This window comes from Epinephelus moara, chromosome 24 (assembly GCF_006386435.1).
Source record: "Epinephelus moara isolate mb chromosome 24, YSFRI_EMoa_1.0, whole genome shotgun sequence".
In the NCBI taxonomy this organism is placed as follows: domain Eukaryota; kingdom Metazoa; phylum Chordata; class Actinopteri; order Perciformes; family Serranidae; genus Epinephelus; species Epinephelus moara.
The window spans coordinates 28,537,894-28,547,774 of record NC_065529.1 but is presented as its reverse complement, the minus strand read 5'-3'; the positions used below and the strand labels follow the sequence as shown (position 1 = coordinate 28,547,774).

At 39.2% G+C, this 9,881-nt stretch overlaps 1 protein-coding gene across 1 annotated transcript; it reads right to left on the bottom strand.

The window, feature by feature from the left end:
- Window positions 1-4,277: 4,277 nt before the first annotated feature.
- Window positions 4,278-7,591, bottom strand: LOC126385961 (green-sensitive opsin). The gene is made up of 5 exons (XM_050038010.1): window positions 7,169-7,591; window positions 6,838-7,006; window positions 5,494-5,659; window positions 5,148-5,387; window positions 4,278-4,831 (listed from the first exon to the last, which is right to left on the bottom strand). Exons 1-5 carry the CDS (start codon window positions 7,530-7,532, stop codon window positions 4,733-4,735), a joined length of 1,038 nt encoding a protein of 345 aa, XP_049893967.1. The 5' UTR covers window positions 7,533-7,591; the 3' UTR covers window positions 4,278-4,732.
- Window positions 7,592-9,881: the final 2,290 nt, after the last annotated feature.

Genomic DNA, 9,881 nt, shown 5'->3' with positions numbered 1-9,881 from the left:
GTAAACCTCTCTACCGCTGATCTTTGGTCGAGCTTTATACTGCCCAAAAAGTGGATTACAGGAGGATTGAGAATAGGTCTTTACTGTAATCCTCTATAATTCATCTTATTACCACAGATAGGCATTAACTAGTAAAGGTGTCTAGCCCAATTATGCAAGTGTGAAAAGCACACATCCGTCTTTTCTCCTTCCTTTTTTATTTTTTCATGGTCAGTCAAGGCACTTGTGCTTGAAGTTGAAGATCTCAAACCTATCTGAGGAGAAAGTAAAATATTTTCTCAAGTGAAATCTCAAATTTTCACCAACTAAAAAAAGTTATTTTCCTCTTGTTACTGTGTGAATCATTCCATACAACTAATAACCAGTCACACATTTATATAGTAGATAAAATACTTTGTAATAAATACTGTTCAAATAAACAGATTCTTAATATTTTGAATATTTCTAATGTTTAACTCGTTGTTGCTTGCTGATTGTTTTTGTAAATACATTTATTTCTTAACAAATAATAGAAATCAAAATGACTCATAATGATAAACATTTTAGAAAGTTGTTCTAGTATAATCTTATTTTGCTGCCGTGTGCTTCAAATGGTGTAAAAGCACTTTAATGTAAACAACCAGTTAGAGCAGAGGGGTCTCTAACGCAGCTGTCAAAGGCTGTGTCAGAGACTCTTCAGCCCTGACTGGTTGTTTTCAGTATGCCGCAGTAAATTTTAGCAAATGCCAGAAGCGATAGGAAGAAGAGGAGGGGCAAGATTTTTTCAGACTATCTGTCTCATGTACGTCTTTCAGAATAAAATGACAGTTTCAGCAAATATGACAAAAGGTTACTGAAATCACTTTAAATGGGCAATGTGTCTCACAATCTAAAATATCAGATCAGGAAACTTTCTGTTGCTGCTTTTACACAGGTTGGACCTAGTACTGCCTCTGTTCACCAGCCCGCTGTGACCCCCAGCATTTGGGTTTGTGCTGGCAGGCAAAGTAGTCCCCTAGGTGGAGCGTATGTGACACTTAGCTTGTCTCATTTGTGGTCTGAAGAACTCAGAGAGCTGCAGAGAGCGGAGCAAGGAGGGGCTGAAATCAGAAAATCAATGTGGGAGTTTTTGGTAGCTGTTACAAACAAGGGCGAGATTTCCGTTCAACATTTGGGGGGGCAGGGACACATACGGAGTGGGGGAATCCTCCCTTGGGAATTTTTGAGCATCAAACACCTCATTCCCTGCATTCTAGTGATATTTGCCATTATATTTTTATTTTAGTTTAGTTTATTTGATTTATAAGAGGACAGTGTGCAATGACATTGATTATTTACAAGGAAAAAAAAAACATGGTTGCACCAGATTTAGCGAAACACTAATTTCCATCTGTAGTCCTACACATAAGTAGATGCAATAAATCAAAATAAAATTCAAGGCGCAATGCAGACTGCAGTAAATCCATGTGCCTAACACATAATAAAACACAGAGAGGGAACACTTCACTGCACAATGAATACTTTTACTTTTTAAAAATACAGATTAAGTACATTTTGCTGGTATTACATGACCTACTTTTATTTGAGTTAAGGACTTCTACTTGTAGTGGAGTATTTTCACAGTGTGGTTTTAATTTAGTGGAGGTTCTGGATCCTTCCACCACTCAAAACGTTTTATTTTGACCCTGTTCACACCTGGTGCTCAGGTGAATGTCTGCGTGAATGAAATCATGAAAACCAGAGTAAGACAACAGGTTGCAGCAGCGGGAGGTGTCACTCCTCACTCCCTCACTCTGCACCACCCGATTAACATCATAACTAGAGCAAGTCAGACACAGTAAGACCCCTTGCTTTGTTTTCTAACAATGACCCTATTACTTCGTCGCAGCTGACAGACTAGAAGTCCGACTTTTGGTTGCGGTTCTCTTGGCGCAGCTCCATATTCCGGTCTATCCACCGGACTCCTCATTCAGCAGCAGCCAGTCCGCTCTGCCTTATTCGTCGGTGCGCATGGATGAATGGTCTCTGCCTGGACATCGCCTCTTCTTCTTTCCGTTTTCTTTTTTGTTTTCTTTGGCAGATATATACACTTGCTGTTAAGGTTGGATGTTGCTCCCATCTCATCTGGACTCTGGAGTCGTTGTTGCGTCTATCCGCGTAACACCATTGCAGCCCCTTAAAGATGATACAGGATCCTTCGCACCCTGCACACAACCTGTTCAAACTTCTCTTCTCTGAGAGACGCTACAGAAACACTCAACATCAAACTGTTTCTGTAGTTTCAATACTCTCTGTAAACCTGCAAATATCTGTCAAACATAACGCAAGTATGCTGTATATACTGTTTAATAATTAATAACACTGCCATATTCACCGCGTCATTATGTATATGTGTGCGTGTGTGTGTCTGTGTAATTGCTCTTTTTGTACACTTTGGTACAGTTATGGTTATGGACTCTGTCTCCACCTCCCTAGACTTGTGAAAATGTGTGAAATAATTTTGTGATAACCACACTGAAATGGGCCCATACAAAAAATCATGAATGAATTTTTAACTTACTGTATCAGTATGTGGTGCACACCTATTTCCTAATAAAGAGGCAAACTCTACCTAAATAAAATTAAATAATAATTAAAAAAAAAAACCTTCATGAGAACCTACTTGCCGCCTTTCGTATGTAAGAATTATAAGTGTGTGACATATCACATTATCTTACATTATTTCTCATTTAAATGGGTGTGTTTTGTGTGCATTGATGTCATTTTAAAAAAGTTTAAAATGAATTCTTGAATCATTTTGTTAATAAATATTTCATGAGTAATAGTTGTTTTGTTTTGTTTTTTAAAATTGATATTATTGAAAAAAAACAAACATTTATATCGTGATAAGAGTGATAACACAAGATTACTTTTTTAATTTTAATCTTTTATAATTTCAAAATAACAAAAAAGGAAAAGGGCCTGAAGCAAGAGTTCGGGCACCCTGCATGATCAGTGCTTTTAAGTAAAACAGCTTCCTAAATTAAGCTAAGAGTCCTTCAATTCATGTTTTGGGGTTTTGTGAGATTCTTGGGCCGTCTTGCACGCACTGCTCTTTTGAGGTCTATCTATTAATGATGTTTAGGTTGGGGGACTGTGAGGACCATGGCAAAACCCTCAGCTTGCTCCTCTTGAGGCAGTGCATTGTTGATTTTGAGGTGTGTTTCTCTTCATCTTCAGCTTTTTTTTACAGATGGTGTGATGTTTGCCTCCACAATTTGCTGAAATTTAACTGAATCCATTCTGTCCTCAACCTGTGAAATGTTCCCCGTGCCACTGGCTACAGCACAAGCCCAAACTCATGATCAATCCACCCCCATGTTTAACTGTTGAACAGGTGGTCTTTTTTTTTTTTTTTTTTTTTTTTTTTTAATAAAATTCTGCACCCCTTTTCTTCCAAACATACCTTTGCTCATTGTGTCTAAAAAGTTCTATTTTCACTTCATCAGTCCGCAGGACTTGATACTAAATCTTGTGGTGAGGACGCAGGAAAGGTTTGTTTCTGATGACTCTTCCATGAAGGTCATATTTGTACAGGTGTCGCAGCACAGTAGAACAATGCACCACCACTCCATGGTCTGATAAATCTTTCTGCAGGTCATTTGCAGTCAGGGGTTTTGATTTCTAACAATCACACAAGCAGCCCCCTCAGAAAGTCTTCTCGGTCTTCCAGACCTCCACTTGACCTCCACAGTTCCTGTTAACTGACATTTCTTAACTACATAAGGAACTGAGGAAACAGCTTCCTGAGAACACTTTGCCATCTTCTTATAGTCCTGCGTTGTGGGCATCAATTATTTTAGTTTTCAAAGAGGCAGCTCTTCAGAGGAGCCCATGGCTGCTGATTGTTGGGACAAGGTTTAAGGAGTCAGAGTATTTATAAAGCTTTTACATTTGCATCACCTAGCCTTTCCTAACAGTGACTGTGAACCAGCCAGAGACCTAACAAGCTAATACAGATCTGAGACCCTGGTAAAAGTTGTCTGGGAGCTCAAATGTCTTGGGGTGCTGCGTGGTACTCCTTTCTTTTCTTTTCTTGTCCCTTCACTCTAAAATTGTACAAAACAAAAACAATACCCTAAGCTTGCTTGAAATGTTGAAAAGCATCAGCTTTGATTTCACATTATAGTGTTGCTACTTTTACTTAAGTACAAGATCTGACTAAAGACTGAAGATGCTGCTAAAGGAATGCTGTTTCACAAATAAAATCACAGTTTGGCCACACTTGTGATTCATCATAAACAAATATAAACAGACACTTTTTGATGCATGCATTTATTTACCTACATTTACAATGTCATAAGCATTTATAAAATATATTTACAATTGGCCAAGAAAATAAATTCTGGTCCCCCCAAAAAAAGTTTCAATACAGCAGAACAAAATAAGTGCTTTCATAAAGATGATGTTGGGAATAAAAAAACAACTCCCTGCACTCATGGGGCCGACTGGATTGATTTCATGCCAGACAACAGAGCACATTCAGTTCGTTGATTGTGAGAAGAAATACTGAAATTTCCTTTATTTTAACAGCAGAACTAAACAGTCCTGGCCACTCTGTGATAGAAAGCTGGTGCTTTGCATACGGTGTAACTGTACCCAAATGTAGGTGATTTTTTTGGGGCTGTTTGTATGTAACCAAATTCTGCTCTCTGTATACTTGTTATTAGTCCATGTGAAAACATCCGTGAGATTTCTTGAGATTGGTCCGTGTTTAGGAGACAGAGGACACTTCTGTCTTGCTGGTTGATACTGAGGTCTCATCCTCCACCATGCCACCCATGCCAATAGTGCTCAGCATGCAATTACGGAACTGAAAACACAAGTACAATTAGAAAACAAGGAATCATAGGGTGCTGAGCAAAAAATAAACTGTAACAGTAGCACTTTTTTTAGCATTTAAGTGTATATATTCTGGTTTATAACACAATATAGGGTAACTGTAAGCAGCTATAAGTGTTTATTAATGTGAGTGTCAACAGCTCCTGTGAAGCATTAATATATGTAACCCATGTAAAACCAGATAATGAATGATTGATGGCATTACATATAAATAAAGATGTCTGTATACTTGATTATATTTCAATATTTCGTTGCAGCACTAATTTTAGTTATATTTAGAATTGTACCTGTTTGTTCATCAGCACATAGATAATGGGGTTGAACAGTGCTGAGCTCTTTGAGAAGAAGGCAGGGATGGCCATGGCTGTGGCTGAGAATGCAGCTCCCCTGTTGAAGAAGATCCATGCAGCAAAGCTGGCATATGGGGTCCAAGCCACCAGGAAGCCCAGCACCATCAGGATGCACATACGTGTCACTTCCTTCTCAGCTTTTTGTGTGGATACAGAGTCCTGCTGCTGAGCTGCGGCCTGAAAATTAGTTCAGCATCAGTTATTAGGTCATCTCTAATATAGGTTAGATTCAAAATCTACAGTTGCTCATGTAGTCTTGTTAGGTTAAGAAACTGTCTCTTACCGCCTTCACTGTGCACACTAAGTTTCCATAGGTGAAGAAGATGGTGAAGACAGGAACGCAGAAGTGGCAGGTGAACATGTACAAGACAAATGATTCGTTGTTGTAGCCTGGGGCCAAGGTGTAGTAGTCGGGTCCGCAGGACACCTGAATACCCTCAGGGATGTACCTGCAGCAGGCGAGATTATTCAAAATCATCCACGGCAGTTTTAAACAGGACTGGAATCATGCAACATGTCATGTTAAAGGCTACTATGCAGTGAACGTATCAGGATTTCATGAATCATTGTTGTATGAACATTAAATAATTCAAAGCATAATGGCAGCAACACCAAAGTAAAGTAATGTCTGTTCTACAATACTTTTGAGCATTATACTAACTCACATACTGTATTTAGGGACTTTGCATTTGCATTGTTTTGAATTGAATGGGTAAAACCAGAGGGGTGTAGGACACAGCAAGTCCTGCAGCATTCTCATTAAGGAGGATGTTTAGTGCGTCATTTGCACTTCCCTGCAAAACGGACCATGGTGCCTACTTTGGCGTGTGAATGTTGGAAGAAAATTACTTATTGTGTAAATTTATATGTTAATAATTTTTTTTTTTTTTTTTGACTGCAGACTATTTTTTCTTATTATTCTCAGTGTCTGGCGTTTCTTTTTAACCTTACAGCTGCACATTATACAGCTTTCTAACATTTAACTTGATGCAACACATTTAAACTTTACACATAAAAGCTGCACTTAAGTCTGACAGTATCCCATTGTAAAGGATACATGGAAATCACTCTAGGCTGATTTAAAGTGAATTTTACTTATGAAATATTATGTATAAAAAATATAACATTTTCTATTCTTGCTCAGATTTTCTGCCTCATCATGTAAATGCATGTAAGTTCCCGTGTCAAAAAACACAGGGTGATGCGAATGGTTTGCCCGACTGTAGTTGCACGGCTTCATTTGGTGGCATAAAAGATTCCATATGTACAACATATTCCCTCAGCTGAGAATCTTTGGAGAATAGCATCAGGAAAAGCCAACAAATCTGTTTGCTTCAGTGGACGAGATAACATGGCTGAACTGGCTGTTTGTTTACCTGTGTGATCATGTGATTGCATGCGTTCTCAACAGACCTATTCCAGTAACATCATCACGTCCCGACTCTGAGTACTTTGGTTGGTGCGTAAAACATTTGCAGACCAAACAGGACAGATGATAAAAATAATAACTAACTATTAAAAAATAAATAACTGTTGCTAAGTCAGTGTGTGGTAAAGGCTCCAATGAAAGACTTGCCCATTTTCCCTTCTGCCATTACAGGTCATGTGATCCATTGTGGGGACTTACCGTGACCAGCCAACAAGAGGAGGGACAGCACAGGAGGCAGCCATGACCCAGGTGAATGCACAACCTACTCCAGCGTGGGTGGCTGTGAATTTGAAACTACCCATGGGTTTGCAGACCACAATGTATCTCTCAACAGCAAGAACCACAAGAGACCACAGAGACACCTGACCTGTTGATGGAAAAAGAAAAGTTGTGATGAGATCTTGTCATCTGTTGTACCAGCTTAGACCACAATCTCACAGCTTTGAGTTAAAAAATCTGGCATAACTATATTCAGTACAATTTATCTATGTGATAATGGCAAAGAAACATCCATTTTCCGAAAGTTTACCTCCAAGGGTGGCCATGAATCCCTCAATAGCACAGCCCATGGTTCCCAAGGAGAAATAGCCATTGAGGGAGGAATAAAAGCAGACTGTGAATCCGAAGCAGACCATGATGACTCCAGCAACAGCCAAGTTGACCAGGATGAAGTTGAGAGGTTGCCGGAGCTTCTTGTTCTGAGCCGTGACCAGCAGTGTCAGAAAGTTGATGGGGAAGCCGGTGCACATCAGGAAGAACATGTAGAGAGCCAGCAGTTTGAAGAACCATGGATCCGCCAAATAATATTGTGTATACTCAAAAGGACTCCTCACAAGCCCCGTCCGGTTGTTCATGGGGATGTAGAAGTTCTTGCCCTCTGTGCCGTTCTCCATGTTCGCAAATGAGGGTGTGGATCAGGCAGAGTATGATACACTTGGAGCCCTGTCAAAATGGTCAGGGGTCTGATACTGCAGCTATGGTTATATAGCCCCCTGGGTGCAGACTCACAATGGATCAGGAAGATTAGCAAAGAGGATTTGCATGAGAATTCAGCCTGTAATCTGTCAGTGTATGATTCGTCGTCCAAGTAAGCAGATTTTGTTTTTAGGATGTTTCACCATCTGAATGGTGGATGTCACAAGATAAAGGTCACTTAAGATTTAACTAAATCTTTTTAGCGCACACCTATTCACCCATTTCAGCATGACAGAACTGTCATTAAAAAAAGCAGACCATTTAGTGTCTTGAACGCAAATCCCTTTAAATACATAAATTTTAATTTGACCATAACTCAATTACAAGAAGACTCTGACTGCACCCTATAATTAAATTACCTCATTATCCACATAGGTTAAACAATTAGTGAATAATAACTTCTTTTAATTGGATTTCAGAGCGTAGCATGCTGCAGCCGCACCAGTGCTGCGGAAGAAGACAGGGAGACTAGATTTTAGAAAGGCAGTGATTCAAAATAGTTACAGTCATGTACTAATAAAGAGATTAAGGTGGGTATCATCTGCATGATGTTGAACATAAACACTGTATTACAGAACACACTTAGATGCTTACAGTAAGAAATCATGTTTTGGAGCTCTCAACCCTGCTCAAACCGCATAGTATCAAACCATTCTTAATACCATTAACTCATATCTAAATTTCATTTTCATACATGCAAGGCAAACTAAGTTAAAATGTATTAAATGCTGTAAAAATTTCATTATAACAACATAACTGCTTAACAAGGTCACAGGTGTTTCTGTGACATTATGGAAGGCTAAATGTTCAAGAGCCAAAGCTTGGAGACTTTAAAGGTTATCCAGATTGCTGTTTGGTCACGTAAAACAGACCACTCTTCATGATTTACTGCAGGACAGCGCCTGAGATCTTTCTCAAGTGGGGCCAGATGCACTACGTAATTATAAGAATAATTACTGCAATATATGTAAATGTAAAAATCATGTGTAGAATGTACAATTATTTTACTTTATTTATTTATTTATTTATTTATCTATTTATTGCAGTTGGAGTCTGTGGTAGGCAGCAAACTGAATTGAAACTTGGCCTTTCATTGAGAGGGAAATGTAAAAATTGAATAGACATAAGAATAGTTTCAACATCTGTGCAGTTTTGTCAGGAATGCTAATGTTATTGCAGATTAGCCCAACATCAGACTACAAGACTATATGATGAAATGTGGTGTAGGCTGATTCTGCAAAACCCCAGATTATGTTTATGATTTTACCATGCTTTTGCAAAGTTTCAGTCCCTGACAATGATGATATGGTTTAGGTTAGATCCCTGCATTGTTCTCTCATTAGGCTTTGCAAACCAATGCCCATGGACCTGACGCCTGCCCCTTGAAATATTTCAGCTGGGCCGACTGCACACAACTCCTTGTTGGTCTATAGTACCCATGACCCAAACACTTCCCCTTCTACCACCCTCCAAAACACACCAGCAATCAGATAGCAAATGCACTTTTAAAGACAAGAAGGCAAGTAGAAGCAAATCATGGGAGTGGCTGTGGTTCAGGAGGTAGAGAAGGTCATCTGGTCGGAAGAGCCACGGTTCTATCTTGGGCTCCTACCATTCGCGTGTTAAAGTATCCTTGGGCAAGATACTGAAGCCAAAATTTGTGTGAGTGGGTGTGAATGGTTGACTGACGAGCAGATGGCACCTTGTAGGGTAGCCTTAACCACCAGTGTATGAATGTGTGTGAATGTAAAAGTGCTTACAGTGGTCCAGAAACTAGAAAGGCGCTACACAAGTGCAAGTCCATTTACAAAAACAATCTCATGCTGTACAATGAAGACACGCATTGTAAAAGTTAACAGAGAAATGTCACTTGCTGCTTTTTGTCATGTAATGAAAGGAGATATTGTGAAACCTTGTGCGCCACTATGCCAAAATCGCTTCACAGCCTGTTCCTGGGGGCTTAGTATCATAGAGTTTATATAAAGATGGACGAGATAACAGCTTCCAAAAGTGAAGCCAAAAGATCTCAATTACCTCATGGTGGCTGGTTGCAGTATAGGTCATAAATCCTGCCCTCTCCATGTTACCAGATGGGACATGGGCCAATAAAAAAAGTCATAGTGCACATCAAATAAATTTTTCCCAAAGATCGTTTCTGTCATTTTAGGTAGATCTTATTACCCTGATGTTTATTCAAGTATTCATTTATCTGATAACTTTGGTTTTAATTATTTATCTGATACATCATGATTGACAGCTGTATGTGC

What these genes read in the sequence shown, in the direction of transcription:
- LOC126385961 (XM_050038010.1), bottom strand. Translation starts at nt 7,532, where the DNA reads ATGGAGAACGGCACAGAGGGCAAGAACTTCTACATCCCCATGAACAAC. An exon ending in ATTCATGGCCACCCTTGGAG is followed by an intron (nt 7,007 to 7,168) that starts GTAAACTTTCGG and finishes TTCCATCAACAG; the next exon opens with GTCAGGTGTCTCTGTGGTCT. An exon ending in ATGTGCTGATGAACAAACAG is followed by an intron (nt 4,832 to 5,147) that starts GTACAATTCTAA and finishes TTGTGTTTTCAG; the next exon opens with TTCCGTAATTGCATGCTGAG.